The 26,208-nt window shown below is 42.1% G+C and overlaps 1 protein-coding gene across 5 annotated transcripts in view; it reads left to right on the top strand.

Moving 5' to 3' along the window:
• The window catches only part of ARSB (arylsulfatase B), a 162,841-nt gene that overhangs the window by 9,751 nt on the left and 126,882 nt on the right, over positions 1-26,208 (top strand). For all 5 annotated transcript variants that reach the window (XM_044384097.3, XM_057307254.1, XM_026498736.4 and 2 more), the window contains exons 2-4: positions 6,431-6,617; positions 10,987-11,177; positions 18,499-18,706. In XM_044384097.3, the coding sequence (XP_044240032.2) occupies positions 6,431-6,617; positions 10,987-11,177; positions 18,499-18,706 (586 nt within the window). The remainder of the gene's footprint in view (positions 1-6,430; positions 6,618-10,986; positions 11,178-18,498; positions 18,707-26,208) is intronic.

Below are 26,208 nucleotides of genomic sequence, written 5' to 3'. Positions count from 1 at the left end.
AAGAGGAGTAAAGAGCTAGAAGAAGTAGATAGAGTGATTGGGGAAAGAAGTAGGTGACAAACTGGGAGTGTTCATGGGACCCTCTGGCAATGGCACCTAAGGAGTAAGAGATAGGAGCATGCAGTCTAGGGCCCTAAGTGTTTCTGAAGAGAAAGCACTTGTTAGCTTCTATTCCCGTGCTTCCTTAGGGGAGGAACAGAAGAGCATTAGTTCCATAGTGACAAATAAGACGGCCTCCTATTAAAACACATCCGGAGGGGCGCCTGGGTGGCACAGTGGTTAAGCATCTGCCTTCGGCTCAGGGCGTGATCCCGGCGTTATGGGATCGAGCCCCACATCAGGCTCCTCCGCTGGGAGCCTGCTTCTTCCTCTCCCACTCCCCCTGCTTGTGTTCCCTCTCTCGCTGGCTGTCTCTCTCTGTCGAATGAATAAATAAAATCTTTAAAAAAATAAAATAAAATAAAATAAAACACATCCGGGCTTTAATGCAGGGAGACCTGAAGATGACTTGATTTGATAGGGCTTTTGTTTTGCTGAAGCCAGGTCTCTTTCCTAAGCCTCGCCAGAGCCAAGAACATTTTCCCAGAAGGCAAGGGGCATCTGGAAGCCATATTCTGCAAGCATTGAAGATGTTTGAAAGAAACAATTCCATGTCTTACATATTTTACTTCCCACGTAATTGGAAATGAGGAAATAAAGAAATAAGTTTGGGGCTGAGTGGAGTATGACCCACTGACTCGTGGGGTTTTTTTGCTGTTTGATTTTTGAGGTTTCTTATTTCAAGAATTGCTCTGAACATAAGCTGTCACTGTCTGGTAACTCTCTTTGTTTTTGTTTCTTTAGTCATATCACTTTACTAAAAATTTCTTTTCCTCGATATTTTCCCACCTTTTCATTTTGGGCTTTTGGTTGGAGTTATTATTGAAACAGAGGAAGGCACGGATGCAGTTTTTGCCTTGTTTATTCTTTTTACAAACAACATCCCTTTGTGGGTTTAGGCAGAGATTTACACTCTTCGCTAATCAACACCAAAATAAATAGACCCTTAAAACTGTCAGCGACACCGGCCAGCTCTGCAGGCCGAGTTCTGGAGGACCAGGCCAGATGGCAGAGTCAGGCCCCTAACACACATAATGTGTGTTCTGTAGCTCTTGGCTTCAACAGCCTGGGCAGCTGACTGCGTTTTAGAAGGCTTAAGGGGGGAGGGAGCAGATTCTCCACCATCCATTTGTTCTGTGGGGCAGCTCCAGGAAGAAACCCTAAGGTGGCATGAGAGGTACTTGACCGTGGTGAAAACGTGTAGTGTATTGGCTCAGATGCGGGCTGGACGTCTGAACTCCCGGCCGGCGTCCAGCGCGTTCTGTGACTGTGTTCCCGTCAGGAAGCTTCCCTCTCAGGCCTCTGGCACCCACGGGGGAGGGTGCGGCTGCCTGTTTTTCCGAGTTTTAAAGTACTGCCCAGGAGGTGCACCAATCCGGGGCTGCAGGGAGCCCTCCGTTGCTCTTGCACAGGTCCCACGGGTAGGACAGAATCTTCCTTCTGTTCAGCTGCATATCATCTCAGCATTATTAAGTTAGGAGACAAATGGCATTCATTGCCATATGTGTAGCAGTGGTTCATTAGCCCCTGGGAGAGTTCGTCATCAGCGGAGCTAAAATACTGAGCTCTGAACTTCCAGTATCTGTAGATAATCACTAGACTGCCTGGACCTCTTTTTTTTTTTTTTTTTAAGATTTTATTTATTTATTTGACAGAGATAGAGACAGCCAGCGAGAGAGGGAACACAAGCAGGGGGAGTGGGAGAGGAAGAAGCAGGCTCCCAACAGAGGAGCCTGATGTGGGGCTCGATCCCAGAACACCGGGATCATGCCCTGAGCCGAAGGCAGACGCTTAACGACTGCGCCACCCATGGACTGCCTGGACCTCTTAAAGGGGTCTAGGAAGAGGTTCTGAGGGTCTTCCCTTCTCCCTCCAGGAGATAGGCCTTTCTCTTTTTTAAGTTCGTGAGACTACACTGATAGTATCTTCTATGTCTACACAGGCTGGAATAACTCACGGGATCAAATAAATTTTATATGTGACAAAACACACACACACACAAGGATTCTCATCAGTTATCTCACGGAAAGAACCTAGAGACAAGCCAGGTCCTTCACGGATTATAGAGACCCTTTGCCTTTGTGCAGGAAAGCCTTGATGGTTAAGTGCAGTCTTAGGAGAAGCTGTTTTTGGAAAGACGCTTTGGTTTAAGGAAGACGAGAGAGCCGCACGTGATCGGTATAGAGTAACTCCTTTGGACTCTCCTGTATTATCCATATAATCCTCTCCGTTCCCATATGCTCTCTGAACGTTGCAGAGGGGTGTTAGAATGGAATTGTCGTAGGGGCTGCTGTGTTTGCACAAGGACACTTGTTTTCTTGTTGATTCCTGTTGGTGCCCTGTTACCATCGTGCCCCATGAAGCGTGGTGTGGGGCTGTCGTTCTGTGCTGACCGAAGTGCTCGGCTGGAAGCAGTCAGCATTGGCCTGTTTACTGCTTCTCTACACATTACAGCTTCCTTACTTCAAATAGTGTTTGAACAGCCTAAAAACATGTTTTTGGCTGTCATCCAGAGTTTGGCTTCCGCTTCCCCAGTAATGCCATAAAAATGCTCTGTCAAATAAATTCTCGGGAATTGAGAAGAACAAATTCTCTGCTCCATATGATTGTAGATAATAGAAACAGGCTTCAGCTGACCACCTGGCTTGATGCCCATGGACTAGGAAAACCGAATCACACCGCATCCCTTGGCAGTGCTCATAGCTCTCAGAGTTAATTCTGTGTGTGTGATGGACGAGCTTTCCATTTAAAGAAATCTGCACATAGCATTTATCTCCACTGGGTCTTTTGGGTTCCCTAAAATACTATCTTTCCTTATCCTGCACCGTTGCCAATTAGTATATATTATAAAGTTTTTGAACCTAGGATTAATTTTCTGTTGAGTAAATTTCACATCAGTAACCATGAACAGAATCCTTCTATGACTTGAGGTGTGTGGGTGTATTTTTTGAGAGCAGTGTTTCCTGCCCCAGCCGGGATAATGTCACATCGTTATTATTCAGGATCCCAGCTGGAAAGAGATGGCACATTCAAATTAGGATAATTTAGGGAGGTTTATTTATAAAGGGAGTATTCAAAAAAGTGTGAATTGGGGAAGGGGAACACAAGTAATGGTGTGTATCCAGTGGAGCTGTTGCTAGCCCTGGACCGGAAGGGAGGGAAGGAGAAAACCTAGAGACAGAGTGTCATATAGAGAAGGCTGCCTTCCAATGGCCTATACAGAGAGACACATCTGGCAGTCCAAAGCCACTCATCTCTTCCCTCCCTCTAATCTCCTGTCAGGGGTCCCCCTTGGCTGAACCCAGTCAGAAGACAGAAGGTGCAGAGCCCTGTGATTTGGTTCCCACAGGTAGCTTCCCGGGTCAGAGAGCAGGACAGAGGCAGAATGTAGATTTGGAAGGCAAGTGGAAGGCGTCCGGCACTTACCCTAGTGGAGGTGTCCAGTGGTTTCTAGGAAAGGCATAGAAACTTTTTTTTATTAAGATTTTATTTATTTGAGAGAGAAAGAGAGCATGAGTGAGGGACGGGGGACGGGGGGTGTGGGGAGCAGAGGGAGAGGGAGAAGCAGACTCCCCACTGAGTAGGGAGCCTGAGGCAATGCAGGGCTTGATCCCAGGGACCATGAGATCATGACCCAAGCCGAAGGCAGACGCTTAACCAACTCTGCTACCCAGGAGTGCCAAAAACATAGAAATCTTAATAGAACACTTAAATTCACTTTTATTTTTAAGTAGCTTTATTGATGTATGATTGATATACAATAAACTGTACATATTTAAAGTATACAGTTTGATAAGCTTTTTTTTAAAGATTTTATTTATTTGAGAGAGAGAGAGGAGATAGAGAGCACGAGCAGGGGGGAGAGGGAGAAGCAGGCTCCCCGCTGAGCAGGGAGCCCGATGTGGGGCTCCATCTCAGAACCCTGGGATCGTGACCTGAGTCGAAGGCAGACACTTAATGACTCAGCCACTCAGGTGCCCCTATATGGTTCTTTTAAAAGTGTAGGGAAAGATAGAAGGAAATGAAGCAATGGCAAGTGCAACTCCAAAGTGTTGGTTCTGGAAAGATCCACAAAAAATGAAATGCAAGGCAATGTTAAAGCTTATGAAAAAGCTAGTCAATAGTAGCTAATAATAAATTAGAAAAAAAAGGTTGTAAGTGTGAATTTTTTTTTTTTTGGCTTTTCCTTTGTATCTGTTTATTGCCATGTATTTAAAACACAGTAAACATCTGTGAATCTGGTCTGTGTAAGTCAGTATTTGAATTGAGAAACTCAGAGATTAGTCAGTGTTCCATCACGCCAGCAAAACTAGAGACGAGTAGCTGAGTATACATTTCATCTGGTGTTCATATGCGCCATGACATGCTCCTGGGGCAGCTCCAGGCTTAGGGGTACGTAGTCTGTGATGCCGCGCCATCTCTCAAGAAAGCAAAGTGCAATGTAGCGGGGAAGGCTTGCTATGCTATTAATAACAAAGCTTACGGTTAATACTATGGCAGTCTTTGAATGTTGAGTATGTCCTTGGTGCTAGAGCTGAGATGGGATTCAATTCCCGAGCTTTATGCATTCTGCCTTAAATTATAAAAGCCAGTAAGGCATTCGCAAACACACTTTCACCATTTATTAATAATTGCGTGCAACCCACCTGACAGCTGACGGAGGCCGGGGAGTTAGAGCTTGGGTTGAGAACTGGCGCTCTCCACCTTCTGTGTCCCCAGAGCCCCATTTATCCTAGGGAAGTCAGGAGTACCTAGCCCTTTCTAGAGAAGGCTTGTGTCCACTGCAGAGTTGAATGTGAGACCCTAGTCGCACTCCACACAAAGGAAGGTACCTCCCTGGCTAAGCCAGGACAAGGAGAGGTGTGAGGTTTGCGGGCGGGGAGTGGGCTACGCAGGCTAGGACGGAACCCCCGGGGGACTCTGCTCTGGTGGGGCCCCAGCAGGGCTGACGTGCCTCCCACCAGCACAGGAGCTGTGACAGGCCCACACTGGCTTCCATGCTGGCCTTCAGACTCACCCAGCAAGTTCAGGGCTCAGGGCCTTTGCACTTTTTATTTCTTATGCCTACATTATTCTTGCCTCGTATTTTTGCAAGGCTCTCTCACTCTCTCACTTGATTCATATTCCTGTTCAAATAGCTCCTCCTTGGATTTCTTTTGTCACCCTCTCAAAGAATCACCTCTGTCACCATCTCCCTGTCCTACTTTATTTCCCTCATTGCAAGGACCAATCCTGGATATTATAACATCAGTTCTCAAACTTTTGGGTCTTACTTTGGACCTCTTCATGTGCTTAAAAATTATTATAGACCCCGGAGAGCTTATGTTTCTGTGGGTTACACCTTTCAAAGTTCACCGTATCAGAAATTAAAATAGAAATTTAAAAATATTTTTGTTCATTGAAAAATAGCAGTAATAATCATTACATGTCAACATAAATAACTTAACGGAAAATAACTATATTATCCAAAATAGGAGAATTACATGAGAAGAGTAATACTGTTTTGTATTTTTGTATGTGTCTTCTATTAATACAAGATAGCTAGGTTGTTATAATCTGATGTAATCTATTGTTCTTGTAAAAGTTTATGAAGAACATCTAGCCTCACTAGCCTCCACAGGTAGTTGGAAAAGGAAGGGTTATTCTACTAGCCTTTTCATGTAATTGTGGATATCCTATTTTAATATCACACCAAGACTCAACAAGGGATCATTTCTTAAAGGCTGACTGTTGTGTGGTGCTTGTGCCCTGGGCAAACTTGTGTGAGCCACTCCCAGCATGTGGGTCAGATAGCTGCTTTTCTTTTCTTAAGAAAAAGTTGGCCACTGACTCTTGAAATTATGGTTTCCATAAAGCAGAATAAGAAAAGCAAATCATTACTTTCATCGTATTTTTGAATAACCTTTAAAAAAATCAAATCTTGAAAGATTACAGAAGCTCCTTCCAAACCAAACACGAATTTCTCATGTGCACCAAAATTGAAACGCTTTTTCCTTGAGAGATCCACACTTCATTTACGGTTACTTTTTTTGAGGGAAGAGGTGACATCCTAAGTTAATGGTTTCTAACAAAATTCCTTGATAAATATTTTTTAAAATATCTAATGTTTGTTAGAGTGCTTTTATTCGTTTTTTTCCAATCCTGTTTATGTCCATTACCTTATTTGAGTAAGCGAGTACAGCGCCATTCAGAAATACCCTTAAGCTGGTACAGGAATAGAGTTCAACGGTCCAATCCGCAGAGGTAGCCAATGAATTAAGCCACCGCTTTCTCTGCTTGTTCGGGATGTTTCAACACCATCAGTCTGTAATTTCATGTTTGTCTCTTTAAGATCCGCACAGGTTTACAACACCAAATAATCTGGCCCTGTCAGCCCAGCTGTGTCCCTCTGGATGAAAAACTGCTGCCCCAGCTTCTAAAAGAAGCAGGCTACACTACCCATATGGTCGGAAAATGGCACCTGGGAATGTACCGGAAAGAATGCCTTCCAACCCGCCGAGGATTTGATACTTACTTTGGTAATGGAAATGCACATGTTTTTTTTACAACTTAGACTAGCTGCAACCGTCTCGTAAAAACACACCCAAGTGTAATCAAATGAAATGACTGGAAACTTGAACAGAGAATGAATCCGTCAGCACTGCCGTGGGGCAACTTTCTACTACCACCTCCGTACACATGGCTCTGCGCTCCGCTCGTGGTGGGCAGCTGCCCGCAGGGACGGACCTTTGCCAGGGTATTAAATGCCGTGTCGGTGCCTTTGAAGATTTGCTGTCTCCATACCCGGGACCAATGTACTCTTAGAGAACCTTATTGCCAGAAGGGGTTACAGCTTTCTTTTGAAAAATTCCAGGCTTTCTTTTGAAAAATTCTTTTCTTTTGAAAAATTCCAGGCAAAACCCAATACAAGAATATTTCCTTCACAAAGGTTCAGAATATTTTTTTCCCTCCGTGGACTGTCCCAAAGATTTTTTTTTTTTTTTTTTCCCCTGGAGATGGTAGAGGAGACCCTTTTCCATTAGCATCCTTCTCCCCTTCTGTGAGATCTGTTTTTGAAATCACTAGATTGGGGAAGACCAATCCAAAGAATAAAATGGGAGGGCAAATAACCAATGATAATAGGAAGGATAATAAGAAGTAAGTAATTTATGGATTTGATAGCCCCCAAAAATGTGAAACGTTAAGTTAGTTTTAAAGCTTACCGTCTTTTAACCTGTACAAACTATGTTTTAATTAACAGCCTATTTATCTTACTAGTGGCTGTGTGTCTTTCTGATAAGTTCTTTTCATGCTGCGCTTTCTATCGGGCTGTTTAGCTACCTCCTTACCTCTCATTTGCCTTTTCATTTATTTACAACCTGCCACATCCCAAAAGGAACACGCGCTGAACATAAAAATTTAAAAAAAAATAGAGGGCACCTGGGTGGCTCAGTCGGTTAAGTGTCTGTCTTCGGCTCGGGTCATGATCCTGGGGTCCTGGGATCAAGTCCACCTCAGTCTCCCTGCTCGATGGGGAGTCTGCTTCTCCGTCTATCTCTGCCCCTCCCCGCCTGCTTGGACTCTCTCTCTCTCTCAAATAAACAAAATCTTAAAAAAAATAGAATAAAAAATCAGGGTGAGTAGAGAAAGATGAAATTGCGGTGTGGCACGAAATTATGAAACTACTGCCTGTCTGTAGGTGGGCTTCACATCGAACTCTGCGACTTGGAATTTCTTATGTCCAACTAAAAAAAATTTTTTTTAAAAAAGGAGACAGCTAATAAGAGTTGCATTATTTATAAGATAAATGGAAACCAGATGTTCAGGAAGAGTAAAGCATTTTCTGGCTCTGAGACCTGAGAAATTTCTCCTTTGGGAGAAGATAAGGTGGACAACATCCTCAAGAACAGCAGCTTAGTAATATAGCGGTGATTTTCTTGTACGTGTTTCTTAGACACTCCTTTTTATTCAGGGTAGGACCAGAGCACCGAAGTGCATTTCAGTGATTCTGTGGGGCCCAAACAGTGCAGTAGAAACACACAGCTCTGTCCTACTGTGTTGGATCCGGGGTTGAAGTTGAGATGCAGGGACATCAGGCAGGAGACCGTCTCTGCCCCGCTCCCGTCCGGGTTCTCTCGCAGACATTGCTAAGCAATCAAGGCATTCTTTCTTGGTGAACCTGGACATAGCCTCCGCATCCTCAAATAACTTTTAAAGTCAGACTTGGGTGTAAGAGCTCTTTGTCATTTTGGATATTCTAGAGGAGAAAACAGCCTGAATATCCTTTGACAGTTTTCAATCAGACCTTTGCTGAAAGACGGATCAATACCTATACTCTGGCAAGAGGAAGGACTACAGACATTTTAATTTTTCTTACTAAAACCGAAGTCACATATTGGACAGAAAAAAATCATATCCTTTTATGAGAATTGAGAAGCCTGAGGATTCAGATGAACGAACACCCGACATTCGTGTGGACTTGTAGATGGGGTCAGGGGGTAATGACCACGCAGCTGTTGTCACTGTTATGACTTAGATGTTCTGTTAAAAATCAGTCAAATGGTTGTGGGGCTAGTCGCACAACTCTGAATACCTTAAAACCACTGAATTGTGCACTTTAAGTAGGTGACTTGTATGGCATATGAATTATAGCTCAATAAAACTTAAAGTCAGAGATTTCATTGTTCAAAAAGTATTTTATGATCCCCCGCCCCAAAAAGCACAGGACGCCATCTTTAGGCTCAGCATCTAAATGCAAATTTGTGAATCACTGTTGTGAGAAAAGCTGTACATGGTGGTTTGGGATCAGTCTGGCCACGTATGTAAATAAATAGTTCTATTCCTGGAATTCTCGTATTTGTAAATCCTTTTAATATTTATAGTTCTTACTTTTTTTTTTTTAAGTGAGCCACCTAGGCACCCCTATAATTCTTACACCTTTTTTGTTTTAAAGATTCTATTTATTTGTTTGAGAGAGAGAGAGAACGCACAAGCAGGGGGAGGGGCAGAAGGAGAGGGAGAGGCAGGCTCCCGCTGAGCAGGGAAGCCGACACAGGGCTCGATCCCAGGACCCTGAGATCACGATCTGAGTCGAAGGCAGACGTTTAATTGACTGAGTCACCCAGACGCCCTCGTATATCTTTTAATCAAGTGTATCCTATGCTTATATTCTCTGAAGTGATAGACAACAGTTTACATTTACAGAGAAATAACCTGAAGTGATTACCTCAAGCTCTTAACACCCAGGAGTTATTAAAAATTCCAGATAGAACCCCAGTGTTCTGACCTCTCTAATCATCCATATAAGGGCTAAGATCACTTTTATGGATACATTTCTTTCTCTATTATCTATTAATTAACAAACACATTTGATTTCCCTTTCTGTTATATACATTAGAGGAAAAGATTGCCATTTAAAAAGTGGTCTGGGGCACCTGGGCGGCTGAGTCAGTTAAGCTTCTGACTCTTAATTTCGGCTCAGGCCATGATCACAGGCTCCTGAGATCAAGCCCCACATCCAGATCCACACTCAGCGTGGAATGTGCTTGACACTCTCTCTCCCTCTCCCTTTGCCCCTCCACTTGCTCGCGCTCTTTCTCTCTCTTTCGAAAATAAATTAATTAAATTAAAAAAAAGTGGTCTGCAGACCAAGGTATTCATTGTATTCAGGAATTTGAATTTATTGAATCATGGAAAAGGAGGAAGTTAATTAAAAATGAATTCATTTTTCACGTAAACTGTGTAAGGCTTTTGATTGTGATTATAGAGATTGCTTAGGGCTGAAGAGAGGGCTAGGCCAATTTTACCCACCTCATTTTAAGGTTAACAAGCATGTTTGGTCAGGAGATGGCTCAGAGTCCAGCACGGCTTATTTCTTTTTAAAAGCTCTATTGAGGTATAAATCACACGCCATGTAATTCACCCAACTAGTGTACAATTTATTGATTTTTAATAAATTCACAGGGTTGTGCTACTGTCATTACAATCCAATTGTTGACTATTTTCATCACCCCAGAAAGAAACCCCTTCTCTATCAGCAGTCACTCCCCATTTTCCTCCAACCCCGCCAGCCTTATAGGCAACCATTAACGTAACTTTTTGTCTCTACAGATTTGCCTGTTGTGGACGTTTCATATCAATGGAACCATACAATATGCCCCACAGCTTATTTTAATATTTTAGGAAAATGTGGAACATTTGCAGAGACAGCTTTGGTTGAGAAAACCCATTTCCTTTCATGTTTACATTCAAATTGTGGGATAGCAGTTGATGCCACTTACACTTGGGGCAAAACTGAGATCGTGGTTGGTAGAAAAATCTTTCAGTGCCCATGTTAGTTCGATCTTTGGGTTCTGTTAAATTGTTTAGAGCTCCTGTTTGGAAAAGTTTGTGTCTTCCACCAGTGGGTGTCAGCATCTGACTAAAGATGATTCCTCCCAGAGCCGCTTCTATAAATAACCTTGAAGCCAGTCTCCCAAGGTCAATATCGACAGTATTTGAATCTTGTGTTCGTTTATGGGATTACCTCAGAGTAAAAACTTGTAAGAAATCACATTAACTGTATGCTGTTTTTGCCATTAGATAGTTTTAAAAGATGAAGATTTGATCGCCTTTACTGAATTTGAACTCTGATTTTTTAAAATGGATTTACTTGGAATCATCCACTTTGAGAGTTACATGACAGAGCCTTGTGTTCTGAAGACTTGACTGAGGAGGAATGGGTTTGAATTTTTTTACAATGGCATTTTAATGCCTCCTGCTAGCACATATAGAGATGTTAAGAAGTGGTGCTCTGATTAGCTTTGTCATGGGTAATCAATTGCACTAGGCAATTAAATGCTGAAACGTTAGTTTGTTGAACAAGTTTTATGCTATGCTGACTACTTTCATCTCCCATTCTCGTTGTAGGATATCTCCTAGGTAGTGAAGATTACTATTCCCATGAGCGCTGTACATTAATTGATGCCCTCAATGTCACACGATGTGCTCTTGATTTTCGAGATGGTGAAGAAGTTGCAACAGGATATAAAAATATGTATTCAACAAACATATTTACTGAAAGAGCTACAGCCCTCATAACTAACCATCCACCAGAGAAGGTAAGTCTTGCTTCTTTACGGATATCAAATTTGTGTCAAGATAGCATCTCTTCAGGTGAGTATAGGAAAAAGCTCCTTTTTTGGGAAAAAAATCTAATTCTGGGGGAGTTGTTTTCAAATATTGGAGTGTATCAGTATCTGCCTGGGGAAGCTTGATAAAAATAGAAATTCCTGGAGACCCTCTTTAAAAGTCTGATTCCTTAGGTCTGGAGGAAATCCATACATCAGCATTTTATGTATGTATGTATGTATGTATTTATATTTTTAACGTGGGGCTTGAATTCACGACCTTGAGATCAAGATCTGAGCTGAGATCAAGAGTCAGATCCTTAATCCACTGAGTCACCCAGCGCTCCCATACCTCAGCATTTTAAAGAAACTCCTCAAGGGTTATTCTGACACCAGGGGTCCCCAGATGACACTTTGAGGCATACTGTGTCTACAGTGTTTTAGTAGAAATACAGTTTTATTATTTTGGTGAATTATGTGCGTGTGCTGTAAGCAATTAGTACATTGACTTTTTAAAAATGATAGGCTTGTGTACAAGATGAGGCTGTATTATGGCAAACTTCCTGTTAAGAGATTGACAAACTTTGGGTTCAGGGCAAGTCCTCTTTGTATTTGGCCTCCCAAGGTTATTTTGGCTATTCTAGATATTTTGCATTCTCATGTTGTCAATTTCTACCAAAAAGTTCCTGCTTGGATTTGGATTTCATTGCATCCGTAGACCAACATGGGGAGAACGAATGTCTAAACAATATTAAGTCTTTCACTCCATAAACATGGTATACCGATAAGCCTGTTTTTCACATTTACTACACTGAAGCCATTGTGTATGTCATGTACTAAAATCTTACGACTTACCTAAAGGTAAAAATGGAAAAAAGTGTGAATTGCCTTAACCATTTTTGTTGTTGTTAACCTAGAGTTAGCTTCATAAGCTAAATTCTCTAAATATACCTTTGAAATTGTTGTCCGATATTGGGCCCAAAATGTGGCTTAAGAATTGCATTAGTACACCGATGAAATTGGTCCTTCAGTAAGACCCTGACATATCAAATTACAGAATGTGCAGTATTATCTTGTGCTCCCAGTTTTTTGTACTTTGCTTCTTTGACAATTACTTTGACCATTACTGCCTCAGGGCAGATCACAGTTTGGATTTAGGTTTACATAGCTGTTCAGAGGTGGTACCTCGCAGGTGCTTCCCTTTTTGATGTAGTTTTTTCCTGGCTATGCCTTTGCCTGTTCTAACGCAGTATTGGGAGTCTTCCCTGGTATCTGTCTTCAGTTTTGCCCCACCTTGGGCTTTTTATCACCCTCACATACTGACATCTTGGAGTAGCCATGCTTCCCGTGGAACATGGATGATCAGAACGTTCTCTCACATATGCGGACATATGCAGGTTTTAAATCTAGATCTAAACTGGGGCATCTGGGTGGCTCAGTCAGTTAAGCATCTGCCTTAACAGGGTCCTGGGATTGAGCCCCACGTCGGGCTCCCTGCTTAGCGAGGAGTCTGCTTCTCCTCTCCCTCTGCCTCTCCCCCTGCTTGGGTGTTCTCTCTCTCTCAAATAATAAAATAAAATCTTTAAAAAAAAAATGTCAATCTGAACCAATTTTCAGAGAGTTGGAAAGATAACTGCTAGGTAATTGGCTAAGGTTGTCCGTTTTCTTCTGTATGCTTGGTGTTTTATAGATGGTGCTTAAAGCCCAGAGAACAAGATAAGGTCTTAAGGGAATTGTGGTTCTGGTCCTGTCCTTTGAGTTAGGCACCCTTTTGAAGATAAGCAAACAAGAAGCTTGTTCAAGGTCACGGAGCTACTGAGAGTCTGAACCAGAACTCAAACCCATGCTGTTTGACTTGAGCGCTCAATGCACTCAGCAGGCATCCCGAGTTCACAGCTCATATCCAAGACTAGAGGTTGTTAGCCCCAGTGTATGATTCAGCTTGATGGTTCCAATCTTGATGGGATATTGGGCTCACCTGGAAAGCTTGTAATAAAGATCAATAACAAATATTGTGATTTATTGGTGCTGGTGGGAGGGTGTCACTGGTATTTAATTACCTCTCTGCCCCTCCCTCCCACTGTTGATTCCGATTGTACCGCCACTATGACTCCCCTCAAACACAGGGGGACAAGCTCAAGCCAACTGCCTTTTACAGCCTTACAGTGTAACACTGCCCTAATCATGAAACAACTATAACATACGTATGGTAAAAATGAGTTCCCATTAGGCAACAATGGAGTATTCTGTCACGGTGCCCGTAACATTTAGCGGGTAAGAGGAAGCAGCTGGGTGAAATGGTTCTTTGTGGGTGGGCTGCCTTATCTGGTGTGGTGCAGAAAGCACAGGGACGGAGGGAAATGAGTCCCTAAGAGCTCGCAAGCCAGCCAAACTTGTGTTAGTCATCCAGGGCTGCTCATAGGTAGCGTCATGGGAATCGCCAGATGAGAGGATGGTCGTTTTCCGACAGCGTCTGAACATTCTGAAGCTGTGTCCAGCATTCCCGACATCCTCAAGGTCAAGTTTCAAGCGTAGACATAAATGAGTGAAGTAATCAGCACGGAGGAACAGCCCCAGGATGTTTGTTTAAGACACCAAATGCAGACGTTTATATTTTCAGTTCTCATCACATAGTTGCAGGAGCTGCACTTTTCCTCATTTTATCCCAGTGTTGAATCTAATTCTCTGCTTATTTCTTAGGCACTATATATACACTGTAACATAGGCAACTTGTCCTAAGTTGGAAATCATTAAAGAAATACACACGAAGTATCCACAAGCCATCTTAAAAATGTGCCTATTTTAAAGAGCACTTGAGGGGAAAAGAGCATATGGCGCTATTTTGTAACAGAAACACAGTTGGTGCTGGATTCAGGGAGATATGGTAATAGCCACTGCACATGTGTTGGGAAGGAATGTTGTTTTTTTTTTTCCTCCAGGATAATTCCCTTAGTACTAACACTACAGTGTAAAAGCAACATGTCCATCGCATATTGTTCAGTTAAAAATAGTTCCCCCCCCAACACTTTGCAGAATAAACACAAAGGTTGCCTCATCAACCTAATCTTCTAGAAGCTTCTTAAAGCAAATGTGGATTTCTAGCGGTAGACACTGTTTCCTGACACGAGTTGGAAAGAAATGTCTTAATTTGAAAGTCAACAATAGAGCAATAATTTAAAAATGCATCCTATATTTTTTAAATTTATACTTTAAATTAGGCAAATATACTAAAGAAATGAAAGTAAAGCTTTCTTCCTGACTGGTTTCTTAGCACGGTGAGGATCTTTAGAGTAGATATCTTAGGATTCGTCTGGCATAATAAGAAAGGGAAAAGAACACTTAGCATCTCATCCATATGCTATAACTTCAGGTGGTAATGTCATAGTTTTGTGTAATACTTAAACATTTGGTCAGGATTCACATCTAGGACTCTGTTTTATATTCCTAAGGAACCGGAAAGGGTTATAGTTAGGGTTGCTGTAACTGGCTTGGTCAGAGGAGAGACGTGGACCCAAGAAGGAGCAACGAAAAGATCAGGATCGTGCATAAGCCTGGAGGTCCACGGAGAACCAAAGCAGCTCCAGGACTGCCGTGTTTTGAATCATGATGTCTCGAAGGTCGGAATGCGCCCACAGGTCTCCACAGGCCCAAGGCATGGGTGGGTTGGAACTCAAGTCAGTAGACAGCGTAGTAACACTGAGTCCATGCCCGGGATGGCAGCTGCTTGCTTTGGGCCGACAGTGAGCTGAACGGTGTGGGGAAATTGGCTGCGTGTGTTCACTGGGGGAGCCCTACAACAAGGTGGCTGCAGTCAGGGTCCCGGTTGTAGAGAGCCTAGTTAATTATTCTTTCCACTAGGCCACCATGTAGTACAAAGAACAATATTCTGTTAATTTTTTTTTTCATTTAAAAATAGCATTGAAATGTTCTATGCCTAGTGCCGTAGAAATGAGTTGTTTCATGGATAAAGTTCACGTTGTGAGTGTTGGAACTTTCTTTTTACAATATCAGAGGAGATGCTCTCAGTTGTGTTGCCCTGGGCCTCACCGTATTAGAAGGGCTGCTCTGTACGTTGTTCTGCCTCCTCCTTGTGAGCCGGAGACGTACTGATGGGTGTGTCTGTCCACCCGTACAGACTGCTGGTGACCTGGGGGAAAAGATAGCTTATTTTGCTCGAGGAACACCTTTGTCTATGCTTGGAAGTTTCTAGGATGTGGTGGCAGCAGTGTGAGGCCCTTGCTGGCCTGAGACAGTCATGCCCTCTTCCCTCGGAGGTAGATTTCACTCCCTCTTCTCAGCTGTGCTCCTTCTGAACCCAAAGAAGCCTGGCCCCTGGAAAATTGGGGTCTTGCTGCAGTTTTATACCTTTGACCCTTGAGAGTAGTGGTCCTGTCTTTAACCCCCTACGGAATAATTATGGGAAAGATTTCCCAGTACTGTTTTGCTGTACTTAACAAAGTGATAGCATGCTTTCATACTGAGTATTTGTAAGACTCTCCAGTGATGGTCCGAGAAGCATTTTTTTCCCCTGATGTGGTTATAAGAACTCTTCCCCAACCCCCACCCTGGCCATCACCTCTAGAGATCACTTGCGGGCTGGGAATAACCTGCCGTCTTTCTCCTTTCTCTCCTTCGCCGTGTGCTTTGCCACGTTGGTGCCGATGACCTGGAGGAGCGCATCTTCTCCTAAAGCAGTGAGCTCCTTCTCTCATTTCCCTGCCCCTGCCCAGAGAGGCCAGACCAGGGTCACACACGCTGGTGTTCACAGCGGCCAGGCTGCTGACCTAAAGGAGTGAAGCCACTCAGGTCGAGCAGCAGGGAGGCTCTAGAAATTGCAGAGCACTTGAGAGTGAAGCCTCTATTTCATGCTCCAGCCATTGGTTACCAGAGGGAGTATGGGCATGGAGTTGGCGGAGTTCTGATTTTTCATGAAACTTTTTTTTGTTTAAAGATTTTATTTATTTATTCGACAGAGATAGAGACAGCCAGCGAGAGAGGGAACACAAGCAGGGGGAGTGGGAGAGGAAGAAGCAGGCTCATAGCGTAAGAGCCTGATGTGGGGCTCGATCCCATAACGCCGGGATCACGCCCTGAGCCGAAGGCAGACGCTCAACCGCTGTGCCACCCAGGTGCCCCGAAACTTCTTTTTTTAAACCACAGAATTTTATGCAATATTTCCTGATTCTAAAAGCTTTATGTGGGCTGTGTATTGTGGCAGTCTTCAGTATTTAATCCTGTCCCCCTCCAGACTGCGGCTGGTGGCGGGGGTTGGTCTGACCCAGTGCTGAAGACCCGGTCGGCTGCTCCCACGGCAGACCCTCACCCTGCACCGCTGAGCCGCCGATGCCCCAGCACAGCCACCCCCCTGCAGGTGTCTCAGCCCAGCCTCCTTCCTCCCCACCCCAGCAGGGCCCGTGCTGGGCTCCCTGCGCTGTGGTCTGGGGGAACTCAGAAGTTTTGCTCTGTGAGGAGCTGGAGTGGAGAGGGTGTGTGTTGAGGGGGCGTGGAGGCAGAGCTACAGCAGTGGCAAAGATCGCAGTACTGACCTTTGGAGTTGCAGTTTGGAACGTTTTCCCTGTGGACGGGTGTGTAAATGAAGCCTCGCTTCTACCGTATCAGAGTGGTCATTCCATCACCTAACCTCCTTCGTGAAATAGGTTTTACAGTGATTGCTTTGATATCTAACAGCGGTTTTTAACAGTCCGATTTTGGGGAAAAGGTGTTTCTAAGTTCTAAAGATCTGAACTAAAAATAATCTTTTGGGTATCTTCTTGAGCTCTCTGCATGTATATTCTTACTCTATCTAGCAAGGTGTATCAGACAGAATTTTTAAAAATTTATCAACAATAATGAAGAATGAAATATGAGCCCCCCAGCCCGCTTTCTAACTTTTCCCCATTCGTTTATGAGATTTAAATGCCTCAAATAGGGGCACCTGGGTGGCACAACGGTTAAGTGTCTGCCTTAGGCTCAGGGCGTTATGGGATCGAGTCCCACGTCAGGCTCCTCCGCTGGAAGCCTGCTTCTTCCTCTCCCACTCCCCCTGCTTGTGTTCCCTCTCTCGCTGGCTGTCTCTATCTCTGTCGAATGAATAAAATCTTTTAAAAAAAATAAATGCCTCAAATAGTTTAACAGAATTGTATTATTATTCTTGGGTTGGACAGTTGTTGTCTCTTTGAGGATTTTCAACTCATTAAGGAATTCTGTAGGAGCACAGTGAAGACAGTGTTTTCAGAAAGGCTCATTAAAAAAGGAGAGGCTGACCTGGATACCACTAATGTGAAATGCTATGAATTGGTGTAAAAGGTAAAATAGAAGCAGCGTTTCACACTCTTTTGTTTCCAGGAATTAAATTGGGAGAATGTTTGGTCCTCGATCAAAGACTAGCGAGGCATGATGTTCACTTGTTTTCTTATATGAAAAATCCTTAACTCTCTCCTAAAGTATGGGAACTTTCTTTTTGGCTAAAGCAAAAAGCTAAAGCATCTATTGGTACATACCTGCACCATAATAGTGGTGTTTTCCATAGGAAATTGCTCTGCAATGAATATGAATGTGGACAAATCCACCATAGCCTTTTTAAGCCCCGGTTAACTTATCCGTGAAATGGGTGTACCAGGCTGGATTTATTTGATCATTACACGAGACGGAATATGTAAATCAGGTCATAGTATGTAGCACATAGACAACATTTAATGTATAGTTGTTAGTATTGGTATCATTATTATTTGTTTGGGTCAGAGCCTTCTAGGTCATTTTAGAACTCAAGCTTTTGTTTTTAATTTTTCATCTTGTGTTTTTTGTTACAGTTTTAATATCTTTATTGATGCTCATAGTTCACATGCCATAAAATTCACCCAATTAAAGTATGCAATTCAATAGTAAGTTCATAGAGGTGTGCAAACATCACCACAATCTAAATTTAAAACATTTTCATCACCCCTGAGAGAAACCACATGCCTATTAGCAGTCACTCTCATTCCTCTTTCCCCCCAAGCTCCCCACAGCCCTAACCATCTTTTCGGTATCTTTTCATGAGCTTATTGGCGATTCGTATATCTTCTTTGAAGAAATGTCTATTCAAGGTCTTTTCCCATCTCATAATGGGGTTAATTGTCTTTAGTTACTGAGTTGGAAGAGTTCTTCATATATTCTGAATATGTCCCTTGTCAGATAAGCGATTTACAAATATTTCAAGCTATTCTGTGGATTGTGTTGATATTACTTTTATTAACTGATAAATATGGACTTCTGTCTCTATATTTAATGCTTCCATACCCTCTTAACTGATTTGCACAAACTCTCTTTCCAGCCTCTGTTTCTCTACCTTGCTCTTCAGTCCGTCCACGAGCCCCTTCAGGTCCCCGAGGAATACCTGAAACCCTACAACTTTATCCAAGATAAGAATAGGCATTACTATGCAGGAATGGTGTCTCTTATGGATGAAGCCGTGGGAAATGTCACGGCAGCCTTGAAAAGCCAGGGGCTCTGGAACAACACGGTGTTCATCTTCTCCACAGGTAAGTCTGTCAATAGGAAAATCATCTCTTGGCAAAGCCTAAGACGTGGTATTCGATAAATGGAATGAAGACAAATTGGAGCATTTAGCAGTTCCTTATTAAAATAAATGTTAACTGTGTGAGCAGAGACATGATCATAATGGATAGAAAAATGTGTCTCAGGAAAAGAATTATGGGCCTTCCCCCTCTTCCTTCAGATATCAAAATACTCTGGCAGAATGCTTGCCAACAAGCTCTCACCACCCGAGGGAGTATGAGCGGACATCACTCATACGCAGGCCAGCCAGGCAGCGAACTCCTAGACTGGCTTGTTCTCGGCCGTCTCTGCGGCCCAGGTGTCCTCTGTGAACAGGACTTCTGCCGACTGAGCGGTTCCGTATCAGTGTAGAAAGAGACAGATGGTGACATTAAGACAAATGAGAAATGGAGCCATTTAAATCTAGACTAGTGTCACCCAGTATAGAATTCTTTGCATTAAGATTGTTTTCTGACAATAAAATTCATACACATCTGTTAGAGAAAAAAACAGAAAAGGAGGAGGCAAGAAAGTATTTGAGAACAGTTTCCATCATGGCAGGGCCTTTTGAGTCCTCCTCTGTCACACATGCGATTTTTCTTCCCTCTCGTTAGACACTGTTTGCTCAAATTTCCCTACGGCGTGCTATGGGTGTAGATCTTGGTTTACTCATTATGCTGGGTGCTCAGAGAGCACTTTGTATCTGAAAATGAAAATGCTTTTCTTCATGGGAAGTTTTCTTATATTATTTATTTCAGAGTTGTTTGGCCTTCCATCCTACCTTTTTCCTATTCTCTCTTTACAGAACTTCTGTTATTTGGATAGTGGATTATCCTCTAATTTCCTTAGTTTTGTTCCTTGCCTATTTATTTTTGTTCTACTATTTGGGAAATTTCCTTATCATTATTTTGTAACCTTTCCTATTAAATTCATTTTAATTACCATATTTTTTCATTATCAAGAACTCTTAATTTTCTGATAATTCCTTTCTTACAAAGTTCTGTTTTTACTTTATACATAATAATTTCTTTCTCCAAAGCCTGTGCTTTTAGCTCTTTTATGTCGGCGTGAGTATGTACGTGGGTATGTGTACGCACATACGTATGCTTGTGAGTGTGCGTGTATGGGAACCCATACATATATTTTTAACTTTGCTTGTACTCCCACCATTGCCTCTCTTCTTTCTAAGGACATTTGTATCTTTTTTGGCCTATCTTTCATGAAAAAGGCTTTCTCAAATCCCTGGTGATCCTTGGCTATAACCTAAAAATGTGATGGAAACTCCAAGAGTGAGGACAGGACTTGACTTCTGTGTGGTGATGTGTTGAGGGATTATCTGGGTATTCTACTCATAGTTTGTTTTTTTAAGAGTCGTTTTGTTTTGGGGCACCTGGGTGGCTCAGTCGGTGAAGCATCTGCCTTCAGCTCAGGTCCTGGGATCGAGCCCCACATTGGGCTCCCTGCTCAGAGGGGAGCCTGCTTCTCCCTCTCCCTCTGCTGCATCCCCTGCTTATGCTCTCCGTCTCGCTCTCTCTCAAATAAATAAAAATCTTTTTAAAAAAGAGTAGTTTTGTTTTGCTTTTAATTAGGCATTGTTATTGAATCTAGTATTTATCGAGTGCTTACTCTAGGATGGAGTTCAAAGTGCTTTATGTGACTTAGCTCAGATAATGCGCACAGTGTTCTCTGAGGACTGTTATCCCATTGTGCAGATGTGAGAACTGCAGCACAAAGAGGCTGAGTAACCTGCCCGAGGCCACACAGCCAGGCTGAGCCAGGCAGCAACCTCTCTGGCTCCACTGCCATCTCCCGAGATGATGCCGATGATGATCGGGATGTTCTTGTTGGACCTCGTGATACAGCAGAGCTTTCCCCACGGTCTGCTGCCGCGTTGATCTGTTGAGGAGCCCGGCCAGGGCCAGGAGAGGCGTTCACCCTGAACAGTGTTGTTCGGTGGCTTCACTGCGGTGCAAACACTCCAATTTTCTAAGCATGCCCTGCTGTGAAACGGGTTGAATGTAAGACACCGTGTGTCCCCCTGCAACCCCCAAACTTCCCCTCTTCCAAAGAAACGGAGACATCTTATACTTGCGTTCTTGCGAGATCTCTCATAATTCTGAGAGTCTTCTCGATTTACTTTATTTTGAGTGGCCTGGTGAACACTTTAATCAGGTCTGGAATCGAATGCTTATAGGGGTCACTAGAAAGAATCAATAAAAAAGGAGGCCAAGACATTTAATACTGACTTAGTAATTATTCCTGGGAAATGCCCTCACAGGTGCAAGAACTGGAAGTTGTAAGTTCATAAAGCAAGCCTTTGTGGTAGAGATCACAATTTTGCAGTTTAAGGATAAATGATTTCCTGGAATGGAAATGTATCCTATGTAGACTGCAAAGTGCTCGGACAGAAGTGAAGATGGAACCTCTGGAAGACCGTTACATATCTCAAAGTGGCTCCTGTGACCGTGGTTACTGCTGTGAGGGATGCGTGGGAAGAGGTGGGATAACATTTTTTCAAGATATGTGAGACTTGGAAAGAAGCAGTATTTTAAGGTCTTTTATTACATGATTTCAAATGTGTTTACATAACTGTATTTTAAAGTTGACCGTTTCATAAACATCCATAATGTATTATTTATTCAAGTTGTCAAAAATAGTTTTTGAAGCTCTGCATTGAGGTGGTGGGGATTACCTTATAATAAGGCTGCCGTTTGTTCTAGCGCTAGGGTATATTAATAGGTACATGAATCTGGGACCGCCATTCCTTTGTTGGGCTAAATCCAATTGGATCATGTGTATATATTTTTTAAACTGCTGAATTCAGTTTGCTAGGGTTTTATTTAGGACTTTTGCATCAATTCAGACGTGAAAGTGGGGTTGGTGGCTTCTTTTCTCCCTGTCAGGTCTGTTGTCTTGTTTATGCTCACTTCATAAAATAGTTGGGATGGTTTTTCCTTCTTTTTTATGCTCTAGAACAGTTTACAGATTGTTTGAAAGATCTCTCTGGTTGAGCTGGTCCCTGGAACCTTTTTGGAGGGCTTTTCTTTTTTAATTATCTCCATAGTTAAAATTTTTTGCTGAGTTATATCTAGGGATAGGTCTTTAAAATATTTAAAAATTAATTTTGCCTGAACTGTATGAGCCTTTTGATCTGCCTGCTGCGATTATTTTTTACTCTGGAAGTTTTCCTTGTACATATTTTAGCTTATTGCTTTAGTTCTGCTCGATTTATTTCTCAAAAATAGCTTTAATTAATAGGTTGAATCGCTGATTCAGCTTCTCATTATTTTCAGTTCTCTGTCCTTTTTCTCAGTCTTCTGGGTCTCCTCTGCATTATCAGTTAGACGTTTTTGCAACTTGGTTTCTGTTCTTTAGGGTCTCCAATGTCAATTATTATTGATTGTTTTGGTTCTTGCAATCCTTCCTTTGCCTCAGTCAGTTCCCTTTTCTTCTACACTTGTTAGCGATGATAATAATAATAATAGTAATAATAATAATAATAATAATAATAATAATAATGACTACTGCTTGCTAAGTATTTACTGCATACCCAGGCCCTGTTCTAGAGCCTTCCCTATACTTTCTTATTATTGGTCATGTTGTTAGCATTAAAGCTTGAAGCAACCTTGTGAAAATAGGTTTCTTTATCCCCATTTTATAAGTGAAGAAACCAGAACTTAAGGAGGTTAAGTGATTTGCCCAAGGCTACTCTTACGGTCTGAATGTGTCCATCCACAATTCACATGTGGTGGTTAGAAGGTGGAATTGGGAGGTGATTAGGTTACGAGGTAGAGCCCTCGTGAATGGGATTCGTGCTTTTGTAAGTCACTCCAGAGAGATCCGAGCGTCTTCCTCCATGTGAGGGCACAGCAAGAGGACACCAGCTGTGAACCAGCAGGAGGGCCCTCCCAGGAAGGCGACCACATGGGTGCTTGATGTTGGTCTTCCCAGCTTCCAAAACTGAGAAATAAATTTCTGTTGTTTGTAAGCCACCCGGTCGGTGGTATTCTGTTCCAGCAGCTGGAATGGACTGCCAAATGCAAGAACCAGAATTTAAGTGCAGATCTACTCAGGGTCGATACCTACTAGCCATGATCAGCTGGCCCTTTGCATCTCGTCTTTTCCTTTTTAGCTCATCGCACTGTCCCTTATCTCTACTTTCGACTTTCTTCATTTCTGTTCATAGAACCTATGCTTCTCCTGAATCTTTCTGAATAGACCTCTACTAAAATCTTCATTTTCACTATAAATCATTATCAGCTATGTATTCTTCCTCTGAGTATAAGCAAGGACAGATCTGTCCACACAGAGTACATGGCCATCTCCTGGCCTCTGACCACTGTCCCTGGCTAATTCCTTCTCAGACCTGTAGTCTGAGGTTGAGGTGCTCAGCTTCCTCAGTTCCCAGCGGCCTCAGGCACTGAGTGTTCTACACTCCAGGGAATCTGATTGGCGTACTTGACATTTTCTTCCCTTTTGACTACCTGGTACTCGGGAGTACTAGAAGAACCCCAGCACGCACAGCTACCAGACTCTTCTTCTCTCCATACCTTCGGGGGCATTTCCCAGGATACAGTGTGCCCCACTGTCAGACCCTATTCTTCTACTCATTGTTTTCTGGGAGATGTGATCTCTAACTGCATCTAGGAAGGGGAGGAGGTAATAATTCTCTGGTCATGTCAAAAATTAGCCCTGTTCCCTCCCAGTCTGCCTTCCTGCGTCTTTTCAGGCAGGTGGGTGGCTCTGTGTCATGAGGCAAGTGGGATTTGCCAGCCCTTGTTTCTTCAGCCCAGCTTCTTTGGCCTTACTGCTTATAGAACGTTCTCCAGGATTCTCTTGGGTATTATAGCTTATCATTCAGTCCTGGTTTTTCACATTGTGATGAGTTTTCATCTTACTCTAACTCATCACAGCATATTATTCATTGTAGTCTATGTCTGTGTTGTTTTAGTGGGATATTGCTCCAGGGAAGCAGCATTCGTGGCTGTTAGGAAGATACCATTTAACTGGGGCTCCTGTCACCATGCTGATCTTTATAGTAGCCAGACTCCAGGAATCTTCACTGAAGTCTGACCTTGAGTAAAATGAGCTAAAATCAGAGTCAGCTCTGGAGCAATAAGATCCTGAATTAAAACTAGGAGAACGGATTTTAAAACCTTGAAGAGAAAAGTGTAATTGATCTCAACATCTCTATGCAGCGATTATATATTTATATCAACTCGTATCAGAATAACCAGTTTCACTTATATACAGGTGAGAGTTTGGCTGTAAGGAGAAACCTTATTGCGGTTCTTCCTCGAGACCTTGCTGTGTTCGTGGACAGTTTCATTGCCTGAAGTAGAATTTAATAATGTGCTATAATAACGTGACTGAAACCCAAGGAAACAGGGCCTGGGTCTGGCTGATTTTAGAGCAGTGATTCATTTCTTCCACTTTTCGCACATGACTTCGCTTAGCACTGCCCTACTTCGTAGGCATAAAAATACTGGGTACATCTAAACATGCTGGATTCATTAGTATAAGAAACCCTGAAACAAACCAGCTTTTTTTCGTGAAAGGGAGCGGCAAAGGCATATGCTTTTTAGGATTAGATGTTTGGGAAAGCTGACTTTTTAAAAAAATCTCCTCTTATAACCTGTGGGTGATCCATGGGGCTTCTCACTCTGTCACCATTATCTGAAAGTTTGCGGTGGTTATTCTGAGTTGGCCCCCTGGGGACCACCTGTAGCAGTGGGGAGTTTGTTAAAAATATAGTCTTTGATGACGTGGCTGCATGACATTGTAGACGTACTAAATGCTGCTGAAACGGACGCTTTAGTTTTTTTCTTTTCTAAACATCTTTAGTGTTTCATACAACTTAGCATATTTCATTTCATTTTATTTTTACAAACACCATTCATTGTTAATCTCCTGTTATCTAATCTTCCTTATATCTATTTTATTTTTTTATGTTTTTATTTATTTTTACATTTTTAATTATTTTTTAAAAGATTTTATTTATTTATTTGACAGAGAGATAGAGAGCACAAGTAGGCAGAGCAGCCAGCAGAGGGAGAGAGGGAAGCAGGCTCTCTGCTTTTTATTTTGATGAAGTCCCAGTAGTTTACTTTAGCTTTTGATTCCCTTGCCTCAGGAGTTGTATCTAGAAAGAAATCGCTGGGGTCAATGTCAAAGAAGTTACCGCCTGTGTTCTCCTCCAGGATTTTTATGTTTCAGGTCTCACATTTAGGTCTTTATTCCATTTTGAATTTATTTTTGTGTGTGGTGTAGAAAAGTGGCCCAGTTTCATTCTTTTGCATGTTGCCGTCCAGTTTTCCCAACACCATTTGTTGAAGAGATCATCTTTTTCCAGTTGGATATTCTTTCCTGCTTTGTTGAAGATTAATTAACCATATAATGGTAGTTCCATTTCTGGGTTTTCTATTCTGTTCTATTGCGCTATGTGTCTGTTTTGTGCCAGTATCATACTGTTTTGTTCACTATAGCTTTGTAATATAACTTGAAATCTGGAATTGGGATGCCTCCAGCTTTTTCTTTTTTATGAATTGGACACTTTAAAATGGTTAATTTTGTGTTTTGTGAATTTCACCTCAATTTTTAAAAATACAACTTCTCAGACTGTATTTTAGACTTACTGAATCAGAAATCCTGAGGTCTGGGTCTAGGAATCCTTATTTTTAAAAATAATCCAGGTAATTCTTTTGTATACAAAAATTTGAGAAACTCAGATCTCAGGTAACTTATTCAAACCTCAGGAATTCACCTAACGAGGAATGTATATATATTTATTGTATATGTAGTAACTATTTAAATAGCTTATATATATAATACAGATATATGCAGGAGTATAATACATATATATGTATACATACACATATACCAGTGGTGCTTGAATAATGTGGGGATTAAGGGCACTAACCCCTCAGGCAGCTGAAAATCGACACAGAACTTTTGACTCCCCAAAAACTTAACTACTAATAGCCTGCTGACCAGAAGCCTTACCAATAACATAAACAGTTGATTGACACATATTGTGTGTGTTATTTGTATTGTACACTGTGTTCTTGCGATAAAGTAAGGTAGAGAAAAGCAAATATTATTAAGAAAATCATAAGGAAGACAAAGTACATTTATAGTACCGTGCTATATTTATTGGAAACAATCTGCATACAAGTGGACCCAGAAATTCAAAACTGTGTTGTTCAAGGATCATATATATATATATATATATATATATATATATATATATGTATGTACAGTTTTTATGTTCAGTTTATATCGTTTATAGTTTCAATATATATATATATTTCACAAATCAGATATATATATATATATATTTCAGATATATATATATATCTGATTTGTGTATGTGTGTGTGTGTGTGTGTGTGTGTGTGTGTATAGTTTCAGGTTCCATTTCAGGTAAATGTGCCCATTTCTAGGAACAGACTCTTGAAAAAAGCTAATAAGAAAAATTTAAATTATTC

The sequence above is a fragment of the Ursus arctos genome, unplaced genomic scaffold, assembly GCF_023065955.2.
Source record: "Ursus arctos isolate Adak ecotype North America unplaced genomic scaffold, UrsArc2.0 scaffold_5, whole genome shotgun sequence".
NCBI lineage: Eukaryota > Metazoa > Chordata > Mammalia > Carnivora > Ursidae > Ursus > Ursus arctos.
The sequence above is the reverse complement of the archived record's forward strand: the minus strand, read 5'-3'. Positions and strand labels throughout refer to the sequence as shown.